This window comes from Alligator sinensis, unplaced genomic scaffold, assembly GCF_000455745.1.
Source record: "Alligator sinensis unplaced genomic scaffold, ASM45574v1 scaffold489_1, whole genome shotgun sequence".
NCBI lineage: Eukaryota > Metazoa > Chordata > Crocodylia > Alligatoridae > Alligator > Alligator sinensis.
In genome coordinates this window covers 2958184-2983972 of record NW_005841901.1, presented here as the reverse complement: position 1 = coordinate 2983972, position 25789 = coordinate 2958184, and the positions used below count along the sequence as shown (strand labels likewise).

The window sequence follows — 25789 nt, the reverse complement described above, 5'->3', positions numbered from 1 at the left end:
CTGCCCCCTTCCCCCCCCCCCAGCCGTACTTTTTTCCAGCAGTCACAAGTCCATTAAAAAAAGCACAACTTTTTCCATTAACGTATTATCCAACATAAGTAAGGAAGGTAGAGTCTGGCCCCTATCTACTTTGCACCTATGGCTGTGCTCCACCAGAAAGCACTTAGGATGGCTCCATGCTTCTCAAAGGCACTTTAAGTTACTACATCCTTTTTCACACATATCTTGTGCTTTCACAAGAAGTCCTTAGATCGGTGGCAAATCTTTCATGCTCTCTTAGGCCCCTGCTACACATTACATATACTACACAACTGACTGGCAAATCGCACGATAAGCGTAGGCCAGCCACACGTACCACGTCATTATCGCACAATAAAGTGACTTCCCAGCTATAAGAAGAGCCAATCAGCTATCAAGCTAGTGCTTCAAAAAAGCGCAACAACTTTATGACTGGTTTCAATGCAGCTGTCATACGAACGCGTAGCAGGGCCCTACACTATGAAGCAAGAGCCTTTTTTAAACGGCATCTTTTACTGGACCAACCGAGTTGCTGGATCTCTCTGTCAAGTGGCCCAATAAGACATACCACTGCTTCTTCTGTATCTCCTAAACCGCCAGGGCTCTCATACCACACTCGTGTAAGAAACAGATGCAATAACCAGGTGAATGTGGAAAGCTGCTGGCTCAGCTAGGCAGAGGTGGCTGTTACCCCCACGCAATGTGGCATCCCGCTTGAAAAGAGCCCTCTAGCTTCACCGAGGGCTGAAGCTGCGCGGCCTCAGCTCCCTCCTGCTGCCACAGGAGCGGGGCCGGTGCTACCCTTGGTCTCCAGAGCCTGCGCGGGGGGAGAGGGGCAGGCGTTGGCTTCCCCACCCCAAGGACCGTTGGGAGACCGTTAGGTCGGTACCTCCTCGATAGCGCGCCGCCCCGCCGCCGCCGTGTCCACCAGCGTGTTGTCCAGGTCAAAGAAGACGGCCTTGACGCCCTGCAGCCCCATGCCGCCGCCCGGCCTCGCACTGCCGCAACCGCCACTGCTCGCGGACACTAACGCAGCTCCGCCCTCGTCTCGCGAAACTCTCCTGCTCTCGCGGGAATTCCAGCCCACGGAGCCTGTGGGGGACGGAGGAGAACGGGGAGGTCAACTCTCGCGAGAACCCGCATCTACGTGCCGGGGCCGTAAGCTCCGTTTGACTTCCCCCGCTGCTTCCGCTCGTGGGAGGGCGGGGGTCTGGGGCTGCTCTGTGCTCATGCGCCGCGGCGTATGCTGACGCGGCCGTTGGCCAACGGCTACTCCGTTGAGCTCGGCAGCCCTTTCCTCAGGGGCAGCCAGCTGGGTGTGAAATGACCACGGGTGCATTCCCCTATGCCTGAGGAAGGGCGTCTGTGCATGAAAGCTTGCAAATAAAAAATACATTTTGCAACGGTCTAGTTGGTGTGATAAAAGATATCGCCTGTAGCACACTGACCGCGTGGGTACATGAGGACCCCCTGTGCATATATGGCACGCTCCCCTCTCCAGCAAAGGGCCTTCAAAGCCGCCTGCATCTTTTGCAGACCTTGCAGAGGGTGACAAGTCCTGTGTGACCATCGGCCCTAAGCCACCGGTCTTGAGGAGCCATGTCACAGAGCAGGCAGGAAAAGGATGGTTCTCACTGTCCTAGACCTGACACTAGAGTATTTCCATAAGGGGGCTGAGACCAAAGGAGTAGCAGGACTCCATGGGGAAATTGTTGCCCCTCTTTTAAATGACCCTTCTGTTACGAGAAGGGCTCTGGACACAGCAGAGGCAACCACCCCTTGTCCATCCCCTGTGTGGCCCTGCTGGTGACCCCGCTTCTCAGGACTGGTGACCAGGGCGTGCTGAAGCAACAGCCATGCTCTGGGGGCTGTCCTACACCACATGGTGCTTCTCGTTACTTTTATGGGAATGCGAGTTGTCTGTCTTGACAAGAAAATGCCAACGTTAGTGTTTGTTCAGTCCCAAAAAGGGATTGAACCAGAGGTCAGCAACATTTCTGGGCAGAGTGACAAAGACACCCGCAACCGTGATTTGTAAGATGTTGGCAGGGGAGCTGCAAGGGACCCAATACTTGTGGCAGGGCAGCCCGGGCCCCTTCCCTGCCATCTGATCTGAGGGGCACCTGCCAAGCAAAATGCCTTTGTGTGTCATGCTGGCTGGGGGTTGCCTACCCCTGAATTGGACAAATTTCGGGGCGGAGAGGGGCATCAGTAGCTATTAAGCATGGGAGTTAGGGATAGAGATACAGCCTCTGAATTGGAGCTTTCTAGACCTTAAATGCTGGAGGCTGCAAGTGAGAGAGGAACAGTGGAAAAAACCCTGGTCATACCCAGTTCAATACCTTTCAGCCTCTGCTGTCTGCCACCAGGACATAGGAAACTGGGCGAGATGGACCTATGGTCTGACCCAGTAAATGGCAGTTCGTGTATCTAATTACATCATTCTGAGAGGCAAGGATTTCTGAGGGTGATATGTTTTATTAGACCAACTATGTAGTTGGGATACAATTAGACAGGCATTCAAATACAGGATATTCTTCCTCAGGTCAAATGGCTTGCATTTGAAAGCTTGTCTAACTATCCCAGCTACATAGTTGGTCCAATAAAAAACATCATCCTAAGAAATCTTTGCCTTATAATTTCTGGACCATTACAACTACAGCATCCCTCTTATGTTACTGTTATATCGTTGTGTCAGAACATTGTTCCTGAATGTGTTGCAGCCTTCAGCTGTTTTTCAGCATTTCCTGAATATTTAAAAATACATTAAAAAGTATCCAAATTTTTAATGAAGTGCCTGTCATGGTGACCACCACACGTGACTTGCTTTCCTGAAAGCGGTAGGCCATCACAATGTATTTGGAGCAATTGATGGCATACATGTCATTTTAGTGCCACCTGCAGGCAAAGAAAACCATAATTAATTCTATAGCACCAATATACCTTTTCAATCCCTATGCCAGGTTTCCATCAGTCTGCAAATTGTTCTCCCATATGCCTGCATTGCAGCATATAAATCTTGAACCATAATTGAAAGAACTTTCAGCCTTTCATAATCTGTGCCAATCTAGTACCAGGCTGCTGCTAAAGTCTGAGAAGTTGACTAAACTGACTGAGGCTTTCATGCTTCACAATGTGGTGATCTTCAGTGGCTTCCTGTTTCAGGGTCAATGGGGAGACACAGGCAACTGACTAATTCCTTAAGGGTTTCCCATTAATATGGGACACAGGAGTATGGAACACATCTTGTAGCCCACCTCAGACCATACTCAGCAAAATACCTGTGGTATGGGCCACAAGATGTGTTGCTCCATGCAAAAGCAAGTGCTTGGTTAGTCACATAGACATGGCTTCTTACTATTTTTCTCAAGGTTTGATTCCTGTATATGTAGGGGTTATGGAGACATCAATTTTTTAAGTATCTTGTGCTGTATGTTAATTCTGTTTAAGTACATTAAATATATGTTGTGTCTGTATGTAAGATGTTATTAGGATCATTGGATCAAAATATGCTGCATTAGCTTTTGTGCTGTGTGTGGTAGAAATGCAATTTTTTTTTCATTTCACTAAAATAAGTGATTTGCTTCTGAGTCAGACTTGCTCCCTCCGCATTTTCAACCTTCTTTTTTCCTTTGGCACTTATTGAGCTGATGTATTTGGTGTCATTAACTGATCATCTTCCTCTTTTGTACGGCCAAGAATATGGTTAATATAATCTTCTTCAGTCCTCATTGCTGAGCCCATTAATGTACATGGCAAGATCATCACTCCCGCGACTAAAGAAAACTAGTGCATCAAAAGCTTTGAAGTCACAGATACAATGGAGCCTACCAGTGGCATGCATTATAGTTGTTTTTATATTTAGATTCTGCAAGGATCTGTTAAGCTATATAAACTATTTCAAATTTGCTTAAATTAGCTGAAATCTGTATAGTGCTCTTTGCAACATTAGATATACTTCGATTAATTACAAAGAGGGCAGTGCATGCTGTTTCATTAAATATGACACACAGTATGTGGCAAGCATCCCTTTCCAAAGTAGACGTGTTAGGAATGTAAATATATAGCTGATGCATGCATCCAGCACTCTCTTTCTAATTCTGGATTTTTCTTGCTATCTCAATCAAGAAGAGAGGGAGTCACAGGCTCTATGGAAAGAGGAATGAGGAAATAGTGTGGAGAGAGTCCATGTAAAGGATGACGGATGGGGAAGGTGAGAGAGGTACAGACTTTGCTAAGTGAGAAGACAGACACTATTGTGGGAAAAGAGGAGAATCATTAGGTAGAAATAAGTCACGATTTAGATGAGGTGATGGGACAAAAGGTCACAAACGGAGATAAAGAAACTGAATTTGTCACGGGAGTGAGGAAGCAGTGAAAGATACTGAGAAAATATTACTCTTAAAATGCTGTGTTTTGTTTTAATGGACATGATGTCTTCACATAAGTGATCACATTCTGGAAAAATAGACCTGTTTAATAATTTAGGTTCAGACCCTTGTTCTGGGGGTCATACCCACAGCTCTCTCTCTTTAATATGGCACCAGATATCAACTTCCATATCTATGAGCCGCTGTTTGATAGTATTGCTCAATATGCAGATTCCATCTGCCCCATCTGAGTATTTGTAAAGATTGCAGCTTTCAATTAGGTGCTGTGTTGTTTGTTGGATACTGCATTCACTCAGGGAGCTATCCAGATGTTCATTTTGTGAAGTGTTGTTTTGAAGCATCCACATCCAGATCTCAGTCTATTCAACTTGACCCACACTTCTCTGTCAAGGTTGTGCCAGTGTGGGACTCGTTTGCTCTGGGTATAAAATGCTGTAGAAATAGGTCTGACCTTTCCCAATGGTTGGCCCACTCTGTTGCTGCCTGTAGGTTTAGTTATGAATTCCCAGTCTCTTCCAGGAGCCTGTGGGCTTCATGTATAAACATTTTATGACTTTTAAGGCTCTTAAGCCTCTATCTATTCAGGTCTTCAGTCAACAGTTGATGGAGCAGGTGATTTTCACTCTACTGCCAGTAACAATGTTAGAGTCTGTCTTCTTATATCACTTGGTTTAATTAGCTGAGTAAAGGGAGTCTGTGTATAAGCTGTACAGCCTGAAAACCTGAATGGCATTGCAGAGGGAAGGAATTCCAAATGCAAGATTCTATCAATATTAATATTGCAAGTAGACTACAGATGCCCCAAACTAATTATTTTTTAAAGTTGTGTAGTCAGCAATGTAGAATATCTTGCAGCTCAAAACTCTGAACTCCAGAAAGCCTTAGTCACCAACCAAATAGTAATCAGGAGTGCTGACAGAGAAATTCCTTTGGCTGTTTGTAGAAGGGAGACTGGCAGTTTGCTTTATAGATACACTCTTGCCTCAGCAACAAGGATGGACAGAGTTGTCAGTTACTGTGATCGAAATCAAATGTCATTTGTTTTACCTGCCTGAGGAGAGAGGCATCATAATCTGCATGAACTGCAAGCCGGTTGTCTTTATGGAGGAGAATGTTAGGGTAGCTAGTCATATTTAGCTTAGTTGCACCTGCTTGAGTGGTGAATTATAGTATTTAAACTTTTCTTTTACATTCAGCCTTATTTAACTGTTGCTTAAGTTTTTATATAGCCTCTTTATAATTTGAACTTTTCTTCTCCATTTTGAGGTTGCCTTGAGCTCGCTTTCACATTGTTTCTCTCTTTTCTTATCAGTGTGAAAAGCCATTTATGTTCTTCTAAGATTACCGACACCGGTATTTATAGTGTGAGTCTTGTTACTAGCTCAGATTAACTGAACTTGGCATCAACCAACTAAATCAGAGGGCTGACATAATTGGATATGTTAATGAAAGGTGATAAGAGGGGACCAGTTGAACAGTGCCCAATTGCAGAGCCCTTGGAATTTCCAGAGTTGATGGACAGACCAAATTAGGAGTCTGGGGCATGCCCAAATTAAGACCCTGGGAAAAGATCAAATTGAGATGTGTGCATATGATAGGCTTGTTGGAACAAAGGAATATGATGATAGGATAAGAACATGAACAATATGATGATCATAGGGAAACCATTCAATAGTACCTGGAAATGAAGTGTCATCAGAAAAAAAAAGCATAAAAGGCAGGCAACAAGGGAGTTGGGCGTGTGTCATCGCCTTACAACATCTGGACTGAAAAACAGCCATTAACCACAGATGACCACTCTCTAATCTCAGGAACTGATTGGCTACCTTTTCTGTGAAGTAGAGTAATATCTGGGATTAGGTGAGACTACTGAACTACATGTTTTTCTCTCTCTCTATGTAGAAACTATTAATGCACTTAATGCATTATAAAGTTAGATTTTAGTTAGGTTGAATTGTATGAGGTGTATTCCATGTTAGACTCCAGGTTAATTATGCTTTAACAATCCTTTAGCACCATGGGGGCGTGACAGATAAGGTTGGTAGTCTTAAGGAATAGCTGATAATCTTTCAAAACACTGGGGATAGAGAAGATTTTCTTTATACCCTTAGCCAGTCAATACCCTAGCAGCTCCTGCAAGGCAATACAATGGGGTCAAGTGACCACAAGAGACTAGGGAAGGAGGAGCTTGGAAGTACCATCCTCAGAAGTAGAAGAATCCAAAGATATATCTTTCACATATCTCCCAGAGTGCCAGGTGTGGAGTAAAACATCCTAAGAGAATAAACTGCATGAGAGCCAAGCCAGACTCAGACCGAAGATGTCCAACTTTGGTGCGGCACATAGCTCCCCATCCCTGCCGATGGCACGTGACCCCCTACCCTGAACAGGGTCTACTGGCTGCACATGGACCCTTGGACCCTGTTGTGGCAAGTGGCTGCGTCACCCCACCCCCTGCTGTGCTTTTTGGGCCCTCCTCTGCTGAGTGGCATGACAGGAGGCTTCCAAGGCATGCAGGCCACATGTTAAGTGCTCGTAGATTGGGATAAGCTCACTGGCCACCAGTTGGACAGCCTGAGTTAGACTATGGAGAGAAGGAGACTTAACAGATAGCAGAGGGAAAAATTGACAACTGTTACGAGGTTTGCCCATCTCTTTGGGGGGGGTGCTCATTTATTAGGGGTATGTTTCTGGGGTCTCTGTTATTCTATCAATGTGCTGCTTGTGTTACTTGTGTTTCTATATGGAGCTGTATCTCTTCCTTCTGAAAGTCCTCACCCACAATGGAGCTGTCTTGCAGGACTCAATTTCAATGGGGCTGGGTTCCTCCAACCACCGAATCAGTCAAACACAGGTACGCACATACACACACAGGTCAACAGGACACGCCTGAGCCAGGCTGGGTTATTGAGGAGTGACAGGCTAACACCCTCATATGCCTTGAACTCAGTTCATCAGGGCAACAATAAAATGCAGTCAGACACAAGCACATGGGTTCACAGAGCACATCCAAGTCAGGCCGGACTATTCAGCATTGATAGGCTTGACACCCTCACATGCCTTGAACTCAGTTCATCCCTTTTTTTCAGAAGAACAATAATGAATGCAGTTAGACACACATACACACATGCTAACAGAGTACATCTGAGCAGGCTGGGTCTGATCAGCACTTTCAGCTGATACCCTCATGTGCCTCAAAACTCAGCACGTCACAATGGTCCTAGTAGTAACCCCCTTGATGAGCAGACCCCACTGTAGTATTGGGCATTACAGGGATCTTTGTAAAAGAAGCGTTGCTGCAGAGCAAACGCGGAGGTCAAGGGGAAGAAAGAGTAAGTGAGGTTCAGAGAGAGAGTATAGCAACCAGCTTGACCATAAAAGTTATTTATTGCCAGGTGTATGAACTTATGATGATACCAGTAATAACAGCCATACAAGAGAGACAAATTAACAGTTACAATATTACCTGGTTACAATTAGGTTTTGGGGGAAGTCTAGCTCGAGTTTGATTAGCAAAAGTCAGGTTTAGAAAGCTGTTCCTGGAGCAAGAGAATAAAAGTCAGGTTCCAGGAGGCAGAGAGAGAGAGTGATCAGCAAAAGTCCAGTCTAGAAAGCTGTGCCTGGAGTAAGGGAATAAAAGTCAGGTTCCTGGAGTCAGAGAAAGAGAGAGAGAGCTGGGGTCTCACCACTCAGCGAAGCTTGAACCAGTTGAGGTTCCCAGGTGTTTGTTGGAGCTTGCAGACAGGCAGAGTGCTCAGCATGATCAATGTAGGGATTCCAGGCAGAAAAGGAGTGGAACTGGTGCAGCTTTTGGATCCAAGCACCAGTACAGAAACTTGAGCTTTGGGTAGGGGTTTTGTAGAGAACTAACAATGGCTCAAGGGAGAACATTAGGTTTATTTATGGGTAAACAATGGCTCATATGCTGGATAATAGGAACTGATCACTCCTGGCTATGGGTAGCTCCTGAGGGAGCTTACAATACAGACAGGCAGATTCAGTGTTTTGGATACCAGTAGAGGAGTCATTACTAGAATTGGTCTGATAAATGCTGAGCTGCGTGTGTGTAGATGTGGGTTGATTAGCATTTGGAGCAAGGATTCCCCATCATGCAGTGCTCCCCTGCTTTTCTGATCCAAGAATTCAGTGCAGTCCTTGCCTTGGAATCTCTGTTCTCCACCCTGAATGCTAATGAAGGTCCATGCCTGTCCCATCTCCCATTTAAATGAGTTGTCATTAGGTTCTGTCTCTGATGCAAATGAGACCGGGGAGTTGCTTCACTTCTATCAACTTTGTTGCATCTCCCACTGCATCTTCCTTGTCTTCTGTAAGTTCTTCCTCTAATCAGTTCTTGTTCAGGCAGAGGTGGGGAAGGGGAGAGTTCTTTGTGAGTCAGACAAGCTGTGTCCTGTGCCAGGGTTTCCCAGGAACACAGAGCTGATGGGTAACACAACTTCTGCTCATATCAGACAGAGCTAAGGCAAGCCCAAGAGATCATCCATGCCTAGCCAAAGACAGACTACTTAGAAGAGTGGGCAGGACATTTTGCAAGCAACAGGATATTTTGTTGCCTTCCACAAGAAAAACATAAAGATTATGAGACCATAGCAGGGGTTTGGGCTGCTGGCACATTTTCCCCTTATTTGTTACATCTGGCATACATGTCAGGCTCCTGAAGACTAAATTTAACTTAAGTTTGGCCTTAATGTAGGGGTGAAACTTACTGACCTATGATATAGCAGAGGTGTGCTAGACCAGGGCTGTCTAATTGGCAGCCTACAGGTCACATGGGGCCCAGGAAGGGTTAATGTGCGGCCCTTGCAGGCTCCTACTTGACCACCACTCCCCTAAGCAGTTCAGCTACTGCTGCTTTCCCTTCCTCTCTCAGCCTTAGCTCCCTGCTCCTATCCCACAGGGCAGGGCAGGGCAGGGCAGACCAGACCATGGTGCTGGGGTAGCCCACAGCATGGTGCAGCGAGGGAGATGAAGTGAGAGCTGACCATTGCATGGTGTGTGTGTGCTTCCCACATGCAGGCAGATTACTACAGGTACTCATAGATTTAGTTCATCCAGAATTGATACATTTGACCTTTATTTAAACTGTTGCAAGTTTTAGCACAGGTATTCCATAAACATGCTTTTAAGCAGCACTATTGTACCTACTTGTACATAGTACAAACTATTTTATTACAAATATATTTTTGCTACTTGCATTTGCAGGTAGCAAATTTACTCGAGATTAGGGAGATTTACTGTGAAGTAAGCATGTGCATGTGTAGCATGTGGTTACTTCACAGTTATGTATGCTAATTCACTGTTGAGCATTTTGTGTAGATGCACCCTCTCCTTATGGTCACCCTATAGTTGTGCTCAGTGTCAGCTACATTTAATCAACTTCATATGTAATTTTGATTACTGAGCACATGCTGCTTCTGGCAGTAGTTAATGAGGGACAGTAGTTTGGCAATAGTTTAATGGGTTTAATAAGGTTTCCTTACATGCAAACATAAGATGATGAGGGGCTTTTTCCTATGTTGTTTGGGGGGGGAGGGGACCCTCAATTTCTTTTCAAGTAAATACAGAAACTTGAATTAGTTTGGATTGGGGGGTTGGGTGGTAATATGTTATCATAGATACTTCACAGGTACTTAAAGTGGGATAATGGACTGTAGAATGCTAGAATTAAAGGCTTTGTCCTGAGAAATCCAACCTGTTTTTAGCCTTAGAGTGGACACGGTAAAGTTGTTTTATGGGTGAAGGATATTGGAATATGGGTTTGATTGGGTTGTATTAATTCCCTATGGACAGTAGTAGGTTCTGATGTGGAAGGATTCATATGAAATGTTGAGGTATGCAGGCTGTCAGGTTTTGGCCAAATTAGAGCTTGATGTGTGCATTAGTAATAAACTTAAAAGAAAAAAATATGCAAAATCTTTACTATATAAAAATGTCACTCTCTCCACAGTAAGATGTTAATTATCCTATAAAGGAGGAAAAGCAACTACTACCAACCTTTCACTTGCTTTTCACTCACTGTTGATGTGACTCACCCAGTTTTACAACTCTTGGTTCTCACGCAAACCAAAATAACAAGGCATTAGATCCCAGGCTGCCCCTTAAAAGATTGTTACACAAGGGGAAAATTACAGCAAGGGTATTAGGTCAAGAAACCTTATCATCATGACTTGTGGAGGGGCAAGACTTCTGATGCTCCTCCTCCTTCCAATTGTCACGTTTTGTTAACTCGCCGCTCCCATCTGGAGAAAGCTGCATTTAAATGTAATCTACAATACCAATACATAACGAAAGCAGTTACACTTTATAATATAAGGCGAAAAGTTCATGCTGCAGAGGCTTGTAGTTCAGGCTTTTTTTTTTTTTTTTAGCTGTAGTTTCCCTCATTAAGCAAGAGGAGTACAGTCAGACATTGAGTTAGCAAAAAATTACGCAATCGAGAGTTCCTCACTCCACCTCCACAAACTAAAGAAATCTAGAGAATCATTATTAATTGCGAGAGATTCTGGCAAGAGGCACACAGCAAGTTCTAGCCATGGCCAGCGACCTAGCTGTTAAAGAAATAGAGAGATTTCTTGAAGAAGCTACTAGGAAAAAGTCTGAAGAGCTGCTGATTACCTACCAAGGGGTGTTTTACCCTTCATTGTGTAGTGCAGAAACCTTCCAAGCACTGGACATGATGGAAGTTAGAAAAGATGATGTGTTTCTTGTTGCTTATCCAAAATCCGGTGAGTAGTGACCTTTGGTGTACCCATATGCATGCACAAAAATAAAGTTTCATAGATGCCAAACATATGATCATTTTTAGGAATGCAGAAAAGCACTAAAATTAAAATGCTGCTTGTAAGTAAAGCCTCATTTACTTACCACAGGGAACCAGCATATTAGGGAGTGCTGTGTAGCTCATATAATTTTAGACGCATGTATTTAATTTAGCAGTGACCTGGATATTGGGGCAGACAAGTGATATTTGCTATAGTAAACTAAATGCCAAGAATTGTATAAAGCCATGGGGAGCTTAATAATATAAAGCTCCAGCACTTTAAAGCTCTTTGGTTTCTACAGCAAGCGTATCTCAATTTTTGTATGTATATGCAGTACTATATGTGGTGGATAGATGGGAAGTCAAATCAGACTCTGAATTATTCCAAAGGTTCTCGTTTCTTAAACACAGTGTAATTAGAGCTATAAAACATAAAAGGCACAGGTCAGTATAAAAGAGGCACAGGCAAGGTTGTTCAGACAGAGAAGAGTTAGGATGGGATTTTCAAAAACAGTCAATATTGGCCCAGTTCTGCTGATGTTAAAATCGATGGGAGTAAAGGCCAGGCAGTTCAGAGCATGCAGCATACTCCATTTATACGCATTCCAGCAAAATGCATAATTTGCTTCAATGTATAACACAACTCAAATCCAAGTCCATTGACTTGTGTATTTGGAATAAACATTGGTTATGTGCATATCAGTTAAGTGCATGGTGTAGGAGAAATTATTGGCTTAGGCTCCCAACCTGGAAAGGGAACACCTGCGAATACTCCTGACCCCAACAGGGCTCATTTCCCAGCTGAGACTCAAATAAGCAGGAGACAAGGGTGTGGTCTTTCCAGTTTATTCAGCCGAAGGTCCCTCCACCTCAGAAAAGGCAGAGGGGCCCTGGTTGTACTCTTACACATGTATTTATATTCTCTGGTTACATGATATTTTCACATGCGCAAAGCTTTAGCAGAAAATGACTAGTACTGCGTAACTCTTCTTTTACCTGCAGCATAAGCTCCAATCAAAATAAAGTTTTAAAAAGGTTTACCAAATAAGGCACAGGTCAGCCGTTAAACTTGTCTATCACGCTTAGTTACTATGGGGGAAGTTGTGGGCCCCTGAAGGTACAGGCTGCGCTTCCCGTATTGCTAAAGGAAACCCCTTTCTCTGCACACAATTTCTAACAATGGGCAGAAAGGGGGTGCAGATGATGAGGTGCATCATCCCATATAAAACAACATATTTTTCTCTGGTTAAAGTAACTAGAAGCTTTACCAATATGCTAGGGGCCTATGGCTGTATTATTCAGTTTGATCGAAGAAAAAAACAAATAATCTGCAGGGTTGTGAAATAGAAGTTTCATTACCAGGAGCAGCAAACGGATAGCAGAATTGCAGAACAAAGGATTGGTGGAACTTCAAGGCCATTAAAAAGAAGAGTGGATCTGTAACACCTGTGGAATGGAGAGTTTGGAAGGGAGCAGGTAGATTGTAATGAGCCATGAGATCAAGTGACTCCCTCAGCCAGCCCTGCACAACTAGAAATGCCACTGCCAGGCAGGTGGTTTTAAACTTTGAATGAAGCAGGAATCAAGGTGGGGAGGGAAAGCAAGTGCACCCGTGCACCCCTCTGAATCTGTTCCTCGTTAGGTGCATAAACTGCATTTTTGCAAATTATATTTCAGCCTTACTGTTTAACTAACTGAATTTTGCATACTAACTCCAACTGTCTACTTCTTAACTAAGTGTTTTCCCTTTAACTGTGCTGGAAACAGTGAAGGGGAAACAATGGTCAAAATGGTGTCCTTGGAAGCCTTGTATTTGTGTCAGTTTGGGGCTGCTGATCCCACACTTGGCGTGCTTACTTTGCATTCTCTACATTAGGTTGGATGAGTGCATTCTCTGGAGAGATGCACAGCTGTTTTTTTTCTGTTCTGTGGCTGTGCACTTAAAAAGAATAAACCACAGTTGAAAATCCCAGTGTCAGAATTGATAGTGCCTTGGAACAGTTGTTCTGAAAGGCTTTTTTGGAAATGTACTTTGAAGAAGGATGTGAGGGAAGAAAGGAGTTTGCTTGACAAAAGAAGGCAAATGGAAAGCAATCTAATTAGCTAATGGTTTCACCATTACATTTATACAGAAAATGTAGCTAGACTACCAAAAACATAGGCACAGGTGGAAAAAGACTGAAATGTGTAACTCTTCTGTTGTGCATTTCAAATAATAAAATAAACTAACTAGTATGTCTAACTTTTTCCCTCTGAGCTGTTGTCTGAGCAACTGCAGGAAAAAAAAAAAGTTAATTAAAGACCCGGGCTAAATTATTTTTTCTCTGGGATTTTCAGTTTATTTACAAGATTCTTGTCCAGCCAAGCTAATATAAACTGATGAAACCTGAAGCCACATGCTCGCAACATAACTTAAATAAAATATAAACAACCAAGGACAGAGCCAACCATTCTTTTCCCCAGGAGAACTCATTTAAGCACTAATCAGACCCTTTTCTTGTGTTTTTATGAGTTTAACGCTAACGGGGCTGGTTTTCTGTCTCTTACACACGGACACATACACACACATCAGTTGCAACCCCAGTGAGATTTAACTCTTGTAATCCAGGTTGCTATCTGATTTGGGAATGTGTCCTACAAATGTATGAAATAGCAGAATCTTTTTAGGGATGGAGGGGTGTTCTCAGCCCAATACTAATTTCTGTTTCAGAAGCTACAATAAAACTTTGCTTTTCCATAGATTTCATAGACATTAGGGCTGGAAGGGACCTTGGAAGATCATCAAGTCCAGCCCCAGGGGCGGGAAGTCAGCTTCAGCTGGGGTCACAGGATCCCAGCAAGATAAATGTCCAATTGACTCTTAAAGGAATCCAGAGTAGGTGCTTGCACCACCTCTGGCAGCAGCCTGTTTCAGGCCTTGGGGGCTTGGACTGTAAAGAAGTTCTTCCTTATGTCCAGCCTGAAATCATCTTAGAGGAGTTTGTGACCATTTGACCTTGTCATCCCATGGGGCACTCTGGTGAACAGGCATTCCCCCAGATCCTGATGCACACCCCTTATATACTTATAGGCAACCATCAGGTGTCCCCTGAGCCTGTGCTTTTGCAGGCTGAAGAGTCCCGTAGCTCTCAGCCTGTCATCATAAGACCTGTTTTCCTGCCCTCTGATCATGCACATGGCTCTTCTCTGGACTCTCTCAAGCTTCTTCACATCCTTTTTAAATTGTGAAGCCCAGAATTGGATACAGTACTCCAGCTGTGGCCTCACCAAGGCTGAGTACAGTGGGAGGATGACATCTAGGATTTGCTAGAGAAGCATCTATGGATGCAAGCCAAGTTTTGCTTGCTTTGCTGGTTGCAACATCACATACTATGTGATGTTCACAGCCTTCCATCCTTTACAGGCCTTTCTTTTTAGATGCAGGAGGTCCACTAGTTTCCTGCAGAGCCAAGGGGGCTGCTGTGCCCTTTTGCTGACTTTCCTCCGAGACAGGATAGACATTGCTTGTGCTTCCAGGATTGCTCCCTTGAGGAGCAACCACTCTTCCTGAACTCCCCTCCCCTTTGGGACATGGTCCCTTAGGGCCATCCCAACAAGCCTCCTGAGCTTGTCAAAGTCAGCTTTCCTGAAGTTGAGGACTTCTGTTTTGCTGACTGACTTGTCTGCTCTATGGTGGATGGTGAAGGGGATCAGCTCATGGTCGCTGTCACCCAGCTTCTCTTTGATCGTTAGGTTGCTGATTAAGTCATCCTCCATTGTCAGTACTAGGTCAAGCAGTGCTTTGCCTCTCGTTGGTCCGTGGACTTCTTGAGTCAGATAGAGCTCATACACACACGAGGAAGCTTTGCGACCGTTCAGATGTGGCTGAGTGATCTTCCCATGAAATGTTGAAATCTCCCATGACAACCATGCATCAGGAGCGTGTAGCCTCATCTAGTTCCCTGGCGAATTCCTGGTCAAGCTCTTGATCCCGGTTAGGAGGTCTGTAGTAGACCCCCACTATTGTGTCCCCTGTGCCTTGTTTGCCATGGATTTTGACCCAGAGAGTTTCCAGTCATCCCCCCTAGGTGGCAGTGTCAGCTTGCAGGGACGCATAGCTTTCCTTGACAGAGAGCTACCTGCCCCCCCGCCCTTTTTGCCCATACAATCTCTCCTGTACAAGGTATAGTCGTCTATACCTGTGGCCTAGTCATAGGTGGAGTCCCCCAGGTCTCCATTATCCCTATGAGATCATAATCCTTTTGGCTTAGCAGGAGGACCAGTTCCTCCTGTTTGTTCCCCAAGCTTCTGGCATTGATGTGCAGGCATATAAGTGCCCCATTGGGGGCCCTTACCTTTCCTACAGATCGCTTTGGGGCTGGGGCAGGGGTGGGTTCCTTGAGTGCCTTAGCCTGCTGGATTTACAAAAGCTGCCCAGTGGGCTTGCAGTGGCAGTACTCCCCCCATCCCCCTGCAGGCTCAGTTTAAAGCCCAGTCGAGCAGGTCAGCCAGTCTGGCTGAGAAGAGCCTCCTCCCCAGCAGAGTGAGGTGGAGGCTGTCTCTTCCCAGCAGCCCACTGCCTCCCTCACCAAAGAGTGGGCTGTGATCATGGAAGCTGAAGCCTGGCCTACTTTAAAAAAAAAAATTTTTTTTTTTTTTTTTTTTTTTTTAAGCCTTTCATGTTGGAAAAAATGCCAGATGTATTTTTTTTTTATACTTGATTTTTCTCAAAAGTGGCTTTTTTCTAGTGATGTATCAGAATCAAATACAGTTACTCTTCTTGGCTGGAGAGAGACATTCAAAAAGCCCGAGCCTGAACTGATTCAGTCTTTGCAGGTTAGTCTAACCTGCAGAGAGTGAACCAGTTTGCAAGTGGATAGATGTTCGGAACATGCCTGTAGTGACTTAAGCCTGAAGCCTAGGGGTGCTAGAGCAGTCCTCTTTTCCACAGGGAAGCTGAGCTGAGGATCAGGGGCATGGCCAGGCCCCAGCAGGCCCACCCCAGCGGCTCCCTGACAGGGGGAGCAATCCTGGCACACATGGATGCCCAACCCCAGAGGGAAACTCTTCTTCTTCCTCCTCCTCCCTCTCTTCCCACTGCCGTGGCGTGGCTCCAGCCAGTGCTGTGCAGGGGGAGGGAGCGGAGTCTGCCCCATCACTGGGGCTCTGTTTCCTGTGCCTGCAGCTCCAGCACTTGCAGCAGAGCAATCCCCACACTGGAGCCTGCTGCCTCCCCTGCTCCCTGCTGCGCAGGTCCCCACACTCTGCTGGGAGTGGAGGGAGCTCCAACCCCTGCTTCCATGCAGAATCCAGGACAGGGCTTCCCCGCTATGAATGTAGAGCTGCAGGTGCATGGTGTGGAGCCCCAGGGATAGAAGCAGCCAAGCAGGCTGCATAGGGCTGTGCTTCTTGTCCCCATTGCAGCGCTGGCTGCCTCTGTCCCTGGGGCTCCATGCCACGCATTTGCAGCTCTGCTCTTGCAGTGAGGAAGCCCCGTGCTGGATTCTGCTCAGAAGCAGGGAGTGGGGCTCCCCCCACTCCCTGTGGAGTGCAGGGACCTGCGCAGCAGGGAGTGGGGGATTGTGTTCAGTACACACACCTGTTTGTTTATTATTTCTGGACTGTTTTTCTTTATGTTCCACACCAGCTTGGGTGTGTCTCCTTATAACCTTCACTTTAATTGTTTGTATGGCTCCTTTGAACTAGGATTTGTGATTTCACTCATAGGGCAAAGCCATTCAGACTTGTTACCTTGCCTGATGATTTGCATTAGTTATTTCCAAGTAATTCAAGATCTCACAGTTATATATAATGCATGTTTGATTATTATTCTATAAACCTCATGTGGTCTGCATCTGGGACATCTCAGTATAATGGTCTTTTAAACTTCCATGCTTCCAAGATCTTAAATCTATCACAAAGATGAAGTAGATCTTAGATCCATCGAAATGTTGGGGGATATGCTAAATATCTGGGTTTTCCTTAACTTCTTGGAAGCTCTTTCCTCAAATTTATCTTCCTTTTTGTTCCATGTTTTTCCCTTTTTCTCAAGTATCCTCCATCAAACTTTTTTTCTGTCCACCTTATCTGTTGTTCTCCCCAATTCTCTCTCTTTTTTTTTTTTTTTTTCCATTCTTGAACTCTCCTGAAATATTTCTTCACCTTTGCTCACCCTCTTATGCTGAGGTGGAGAGGAATCCTGCTTGCTATTCTTCAGCCTTATAGTGAGTCTTCCTACAAGGCACCTATTCTACTGCTGATGCTCTTTATTGTCCCAACTGAGCATCCCTGAATCAGTTGCTTCTGTGTTCTTTTTCACATCTAGGCTAAGTACAGACAGTCAAAAAGCCCAACTCTGAATCGATTCAATGTTCGCAGATTGAAGTCTGAGCTACGTAGATAGAACTAATAAGCGAATGAACAGACATTCACTTTCAATTCCAGAAATGCAGCCACATGGCTGCGGTGGCCCAAGTCAGAAGCTGAGGGTGCTAGAGCACGCCTCCCTGTTCGGCTGGAGCAGACAGCTTGGGCTAAGGCTAGCCCATCTACCCTGCGAGGGGGTATAGGGGAGGTGCAAAGCATCCTGGGATGGTGGAGGACTGAGAGTTAACTTGAATTTGGAGGGGAACTGGGACAGAAGTTCAATAAAGTGATTCAACTTAAATCAGTTAAGTCTGATACTACATCCATCCAGGCTTATCTTAAACTGGTTTCAACCGTTTTGAAAGCAATTTATGTATGCTGAACTTCTTTTGTGTTACAGATTTGAACTGGTTTTCAATCACTTATACTGGCTTGTGTGTAATTTCTGTCCCTAGCCCTAAAGTGAAAAAGAATTCCCTGAACTGACTAGGGTTATAAAGAAAGAATATATAGCAGTTTGCAGAATTTGCAGGAATAGCTTTTAATTGATCATCTTCACTTGTTCTCTTTGCTCTTCAATTTTGAATGGAAAGTACAAGAATTCTGTGGTCTTTTTTTAAACTATTTCCACCATATTCCTGTGCTGCTGCCTATTTACCATATATAGCAGAAGCAGCAGCCAAAGTACCTATTGGAGGCATTATATGCATAAAGGCAAACCCTAAAAGACAGCTGCCGTGGAAAATATGACTGACTGTGCAGAAGTTGAATAATACTGCACAGTGGCATGTCACAGCACAGACAGTGCTAATATGCTACTGCATAGTATTTTTAGGCTACTGGGAAGTAGTGTCACATAAAAGACATTCACTGGCGCTACTGTGCAGTAAATCCGGTTACTTTGCCTTCATTTAGTACTTGCTAATGCACAGACTGCACAGTAGCGTCTCATGTAGACGTGCCCCTAGTTGCAAAAAGTACAGAAAATCCATTCTCACCTATAATACAATACTAAGGAGATATCATCAACTTAAAAATCACAATTTTCTTTTGGAAAATTACAGGTGCCCTGGATATTTCACAGGTTACAATTTTAGAATTCCTAATTTCCTTCTCTAAACTGTTTTATTCTATTTCAGGAACTAATTGGGTTAAAAAGATATTAAATGACTTGACAGCTTCACTTCAAAAAGAGGCACCCACACTGGAGCAACACATGATGCTTGAATTTGGAAAGCCAGAAAAATTTCAGGTCAGCATTGACCAAATTTTGAAATGTATTTTTAGCATCCAGTATTTTTAATTGTTTCTGTTTTTTTTTTTTAACAACCCAGATTAGAACAAAACATGTTACAAAATCATAGATGTTTTTTCATGCTGGAAATTTGAAGTTGATTCTGTCTTAATTTCTGTTACTCTTGGAAATCTTAGCATAAAGTATTGAACCACAGAACTAAGTGTGAGATGATAAAAAGAAAAATATTAATTTAACCCTAACCTCAAGCCTAGAAAAGGAGAGAAAACACTATTTGACACTTGCAACCTTTTTTTAACTTCAAAGTAAACATATCGGTATCATAAACTGTCAGCATCTTTGAGGTAGAAGTTTTATGGCTTTTTTTTTTTTGCTTACACTTTTTTTGTTTTGCTTTAGAAAATAAAAGATTCATCTTCTCCGCGAGTTTTTTACACACATCTCCATTATGATAATATTCCAAAGTCTGTCTTTGAAAAAAAGGCTAAGGTAAGTGACTATTTTAATAAGGGTTGACAACTTGACATTATCCATTTTCTGAGATAATTCATATTTTCTCCTGTCAGTTGATCTCTGTATGGCTTCTGTAGAACATGATGCATTTTATTCTGACAGGGCGTGTCTACATGTATGCATTTACTGTGCAGTAACCAAAATTACTGCACAGTATGGGTGCTTGTCTACACTGCACAGTAAATATGGTGACTTATGCCTACTTGAGTGGCTGTAAAGTAATGGGCTGTCAGGCTCTGGAATGGACTCCCAAGGGAGGTGGTGCTCTTCCCTACCTTGGGGGTCTTCAAGAGGAGTTTGGATAGATATCTGGCTGGGGTATTATGATCCCAGCACTTGTTCCTGCCCAAGGCAGGGGGTCAGACTTGATGATCTGTTCAGGTCTCTTCCAACCCTAGAAACTATGAAACTATGTACAGGAACTGAAATTTAGAAACAAAGCCCAGCCTGCAGGCAAGTTTGTATACTTGTAAAGGCAGATCTTGTGCCTCCACAGGCTTCCTCTGACTTTAGCGGAGCTCTGTTGAGCAATAATGATTTTCCCATACAGTGTACCTGGCAAGATATATGAATATGTTTTTAACACAGGCTACTTGTAATCGAGACTCATTTTTCTTTCCTGTTTTAAAAGATAGTGGTTGTATTTCGAAATCCAAAAGATACAGCTGTATCCTATTACCACTTCTATAACAACAATCCTGTGCTTCCAACTATGAGCTCCTGGGATGAGTTCTTTCAAAAGTTCATAAGTGGAGAAGGTACACTTGTTATATCTTGGCAATATTTGTTCTTAGCTATAGTTTTAATAGTGCACTCATTATACAATTTATAATTATACAAATACAAAATAACCTGGTGGGGAATAGCCTCAAATAGACCCGGTAAGAACAGCAATAAGAATAACGCCAATTTAAAGTGAAGCTCTACTGTAGAATAAAAATGGCATTGTGAGTACCATATACATATCAGTATGTATACGAGTGCATCTACATGAGACACTTAATGCCCAGTAGACTAATTCTACTGTACACTAGCATGTCATGGCAAAAACCGTGCTAATGTGCAGTAGAATTTGTCTACTGCCAATTAAGCATCACAAAAAGACTGTGCACCGTTGCTACTGTGCATTTATGTAGTACCTCACATTAGAGAAACTAAACTTAATGCACAGTAGCAATGGTACATTAATGCCCATGTAGATGCACCTGGTTATTTCCAGATGAAAGGTATTTTGTTAAAAAAATAAAAACATTGTTTATAACTGCCAGTTTTTCAAATTCAAGCTGGGACTGTGAATCAAGTTGAATTCTTCCATTCTTCTGCTTCATCACCACAAACAATGATGGCAGTTCTTGAGGCTACATTACACCTCCAAAAAGTTTGAACTTCCAAGCTGGCACGCTATTCCAGTGATGGAAAATGGAATAGGTTCCATTCATATATCCACAACTGCTTCAGCTCTGCAGAGCTACCAGAGTAAAAAGGGGTAAAACAATATTTTATTTATTAAAGTCAGTAGATATGGCTTTGGTTACATGAAGGGAAACAGATCTGAGTAAGATCTGAGTCAGAACCATGTTTTATACAACCATTTTTCAGAGTAGAACTGAATTTTAACACCAGGCTCACTCTAATCCCCTTGTTATGCTAGCTGCTATGGTTCTCAAATGGGTTTCAGGGTTTTTAGTAATTTGCTGATAAGTTTACCTGAAACATTGTAAATTCTTTCCTTTTTAAAAATGTATTTGATTGCTTTTTACTCCTATTATTTTTGCAGTGCCACAGGAGTTATGAAATCAGGAAATGAACTATGTTACAATGTAGGGCTGTGAGAAGCTTCGGTTGCTGATTTGATTCGACAGAGATTCAACCTGATTTGGTGCTGAATCTCCTCCTCTGAATCGAATCAAGAGACCCTTTAATCTCTCTGAATCGAATCGGAACCCTCTGAATTGATTGGGAGCGATTTGGAAAGATTTGATGATTCGGACATAGACACAGCTTTAAATGTTTTTCTACATACCTCAAGGTGCCAGGTGGCTCATGAATGCTGAGATACCGGGGTGGATGGAGCTTCCCCAGTGTGCTCAGCAGCAGACTCAGAAGTGGACCAGAAGTACTTCCGGGTCCACTGGGGGGAGTGTTGGGGGGCCCCCTGTACCCCCTCGGCTTGGCAATTGGTGCCTCCTAGGTCTGGGGGTTCCCCTGCGGCTGATCACGAAGCTGGGTGGGCACGGGGGTCCACCCCCACGTGCTCAGCGGCGGACCTGGAAGTGGACCGGAAGTATTTGTGGTCCATTTCTGAGTTTGCCGCCGAGCACGTGGGGGAGCCCTGCTATGCTCCTGTTGGATGCTGCATCTACCCCAACATCGCAGCATTCACATGCTGCGCTGGTACCTTGAGGTATGTAGAAAAAACATTCAAAGCTATGTCTGCGTCTGAATTACTGATTCTCTGAATCAACATCAAATCTTCAGATTTGGATTCGGCCGAATTGAATTGGGACACTGATCCAAATCAACGAATCAAATCACTGTCCCCGATTTGGGTTGAATCCGAATCGAATACAGCCCATTTCACACACCCCTATTACAATGCTCAGGGTTGAAAGGGACATAGAGAAACATCTATCCTGTAATGTGTGGGGTACATGTGGTTTCAGTGCAGTCTTACTCTTTGTTCCAACCCCTCTTACACTGTTTTGCAGTAAAGAGGCCAGAAAGCAGCTGGATTTGAGCAACTGAAAAACCTCTGGAGTAGGAGAACTTCCAGCTCATACAAAGCTTGCATACTTGATTTTGTACCATTATAAATCCTAGTAAAGGGCCTATATACAGAGGCTATCTCTGCTTCACATATGGGGACCACTGCTACTTTAAATTACACTAAAGCTTGGGCTAAACTGAACAGAGAATCAGCAACCATGAAAAAATACCCCACAATTCTTGCTGCTGCACTTAAATGAAACTTACAGCATAGGATCTGTATCATATTTTAATTAAATAAAATATACTGGCTGAAACTAATTTTTAATTCAGCTTAAGGGCCTACTTCTGCAAGCACTTAAGCATGTGATAACTCTGTTTAGGCTAAAAGCTTCACTTAAGTAAATCCTGTATATGGTGTTTGCTGAACCTTAAACATATTTGTGCTTTTACATTTTAATTTTTTTCACACTTGATAAGTAAGATGTCAGCCAGGTTATGTGATAGGCGATGCATGCACTCTTCTAATATTTATACACTATTTTATTCCTGATCACTTTAAAGGATATTAAAGAACTAATTAGTTGTAAACATTAACTTGACAGGTAGAAGCTTACTGTTTGGTTTGAAAAGAAAAATGGGCAAAGAAAGTGGAAAAAAAATCCTGGAACAAATGATGTCTAAGACAGTGGTTCCCAAACCCTGACAAATTGCGCACCACCAACTTAAAACAATACAACCTGAAGTACTACCCACAAATTTTCCAGTTCAACCTTAAGTACCACCAGCAAATTTTTGTCATATAAATTAATTATAATAAATCTGTTAACATGTACCACTGAGAGGTGATCTGCGTACCACTAGTGATACCCATACCACAGATTGGGAACTGCTGGTCTAAGATAAGGTCTTTCATAGAAAAGTAGTAAGAACAGACTGCAGAAATATTTAGACAGTCTAAGCTTTCCAGGATGATATAATGAACTTCATATATAAATTTAATCTAAGTGCTAATTTGAATACATATTCAATTTCCTTGACTTACTGTATTTGCTCTATTCAATTTCAGTCTGCTGGAGCTCATATTTTGACCATGCACTTGCTTGGAACAGACACATTGATGATGAGAATATTTTGATAATCACATATGAAGAACTGAAAGAGGTGATTTTTACTATAAATTAGAAATTGAAAAGACATATCAGACCATTGAGCTGGGATGAATAGGGAGTTTGGGTGGTTTTAGGGGCATTGGTAGGATCTGAGAAAGAAGGGAGTAGGATTGCATCAGTTTTGCTCAGAGACTCCTTTTAGGTCACAAATAGAAAGTCTGAAACTTAGAATTCTGCAGATATTGGGTAACAGCTAGAAGAGCTAGTGAGTGGAGAACAATTTTACTAGAGCAGGGGTATCAAATGCAGATCAGTTGGTGGGTCATGTTTCCTGCTAGCAGCCAGAGAGTTAATGCCACTGTGGCTCACCCCTGTCACTGACTGCTGCTGATTTTTGTAACCACCGGTGATTGAAAATGGTAAATTTGGTGGTGGAAAAACAGGGGTGGTGAGAAGGTGCCTAACTGCAGTGACAGCTCTATTAATCCAATGGGTGCTGGCTGTGCCAGTACAGTAGTCCTGGCAGCCATAGCAAAAATCACCACAGGCCAGATGACCCACCTCCACAGGTTGTATTTGGCCTGTGGGCTGAATGTCTGAAACCCCTATCCTAGAGGAAAGGCTCATCAGGAACATAACTCAGAACTCTGAACCAAAAGTGGTGAGTGAACTGTGAAAGATGAGGGTATATTTTGACTTGTGGACTTTGTAAATAATTGCAGACATGAGGAAGAGAGATACTAACTTAACTATTGGGGACTCTTATGTTATTGGAACAACTTAGAGGGAGTAGAGAAGTGGTGCTTTCTTTAAGGGGTAAACTGTACATCCATATGGGAGTGTGTTCAGTGATGGTATCCTGCCACAGTCATTAGTTAAATCTGATATAAAATTGCTTCATTTAGTATATTCTCAGTGTCTTGTCCAGTCCAGATCCATTTTGTTCCAGGCAAATTATGCTTTCCTGTGCTCTATTTTCAAAAGATGAAGAATGCAGGCATGATGTAGCAGCCATTTTAAAATCTCCTTCTGGGTATTTCTGATTAATTAAGGTGTCACTTATGAAAGCTTATGCACCTCTGATTTAGTCTATAAAGTGTGAATATACTCTGGTTTCTGCTTGTCTTGTATGAGACATGTGATTAGATAGCCCATTCCCATTTTTCATTCTCAGCACAAAGAACCTGATCATGAAACACTGATGGAACTAATTCACTTTAAGCATGCCCCATTGTCTGTGAGACCCCCGAAACAATTAAATTACACTGTTGTTAGGATGATGATCAGGGATCTGGGTTTTCCATTTCCCATGGAAAAATGGGGAAAAAAACACTGGATTTTTCCCTTTTAACAGAGGAAAAAAAAGATTTTTCATTTTAACGGAGATATTTGCAGATTTTCCACTTTTGTAGAGCTCTCTGCAGGATGGCAAAGTTCCAGCCTGCAAAAGCTTCTCGCAAAAAGGGCAGCAAACCCTAAGCTCTGTCCCAAGGGGGAAGGGAGAGCGGGAAGGTGTGGGGCCTGAGACTCTCAGTCAGCTGGGGTTTGGCTCAGCCTCACTTTCCCTCCTGGAGCCTTTGAGGTAAGTGGGACTTGCAGGGGGACTGGGGGCCAGCTGGATGCCCCCTCTGGCAGGGCTGAGGTGAGCTGCAGGTCAGGGATTGGGGGCACCTGCAGGGGTGGGGGGGTCCAATGGGACAGGTGCAGATGCTGGTGACTGCCAGGGCTGGGGTGGGGAGGATTGGTGGCCATGGGAAGAGATGGCGGGATGAGTGGGGAGCATCATGCGGGTGTGTGGGTCTAAGGGAGTGGGGAGGTGTCCATGGGAAGCCCTGCGTGGAGGGCCAGCCCAGCCCGATAGCACATGGACTGGTAGCTGCATGCCATAGGGCTGGGTGGGAAGCCACACATGGAGGCACCAAGTTGTGCACCATTGGGTGGGTGGTCTTCTGCTTGCTTTCATGTGCAGCTTCCTGCTGGAGTGCACATGGCGGCATGGAGACCATCTGGCCCAGTGGTTTGCAGTTCCCACCTGCACTGCCATGGTCTACATTATGGCACAGAGCCAGCCTGGTCTGGTTCAAAGGTGTGCGCCAGTGGGCCAGGCCAGCTCCGTGCCAGCAAGTGCAAGACCTGGGACTCAGCCAGAGGTGCATACTGCTGGGGGCTCTGCCTGCCATGGCCATGAGCTCCCACAGGGCCCGCCATCTGCTACTGCTGAGCTGCCGGTGGTGGGGGCTGTGTACCACAACCCCCGCCCCCACACACCCCTTCACAACCCCTCCACAAATCCCACACCTGTTCACAAACTCCACACACACACCCACACCACTTCACAACCTCCCCACAAGCTCCCCCCACACCTACATCCCCAACACTGCTTCACAACCCCTCCACAAACCTCACACCTGTGCACAACCCTTCCACACCCACTCCCCGCACACCCATTCACAAGTCCCCCACAAACCCCACACCTGCCCACAAATCCCACATATTCCCTTACCCCTTCACAACTCCCCCATAAATCCTACACCTGCCCACAAATCCCTCACATACACTTCACACTTACCCCCAGCCATATGAAGTACCTGCATATATTTTAAACAAAGCCCAAATAGTGTTACATTAGTTTAATTTGTAAAAAAAAAAAAAAAAAAAAAAAAAAAATAAT

The 25789-nt window shown here is 43.9% G+C and overlaps 2 protein-coding genes across 5 annotated transcripts in view; one reads left to right on the top strand and one right to left on the bottom strand.

The window, feature by feature from the left end:
• NANP (N-acetylneuraminic acid phosphatase) overlaps positions 1 to 1035 on the bottom strand; it is a 4815-nt gene extending 3780 nt beyond the window's left edge. Inside the window, exon 1 of the mRNA XM_006018426.3 lies at positions 908 to 1035. Within this exon, the coding sequence (XP_006018488.1) occupies positions 908 to 997 (90 nt within the window). The 5' untranslated portion in view covers positions 998 to 1035. The remainder of the gene's footprint in view (positions 1 to 907) is intronic.
• The window catches only part of LOC102376769 (sulfotransferase 6B1-like), a 154217-nt gene that overhangs the window by 116403 nt on the left and 12025 nt on the right, over positions 1 to 25789 (top strand). For 2 of the 4 annotated variants that reach the window (XR_003092769.1, XR_003092768.1), the window contains exons 4-7: positions 18672 to 18784; positions 19187 to 19276; positions 19932 to 20058; positions 23076 to 23170. Coding sequence is in view for 1 of the 4 variants with exons in the window: in XM_006018427.2 (XP_006018489.1) it covers positions 10960 to 11152; positions 18672 to 18784; positions 19187 to 19276; positions 19932 to 20058; positions 23076 to 23170 (618 nt within the window). In the remaining 3 variants the exon portion in view is untranslated. Of the gene's footprint in view, positions 1 to 988; positions 1177 to 9227; positions 9458 to 10795; positions 11153 to 18671; positions 18785 to 19186; positions 19277 to 19931; positions 20059 to 23075; positions 23171 to 25789 lie in introns of those variants that run through there. The other 2 variants (XM_006018427.2, XR_003092767.1) reach the window with 2 other exon arrangements.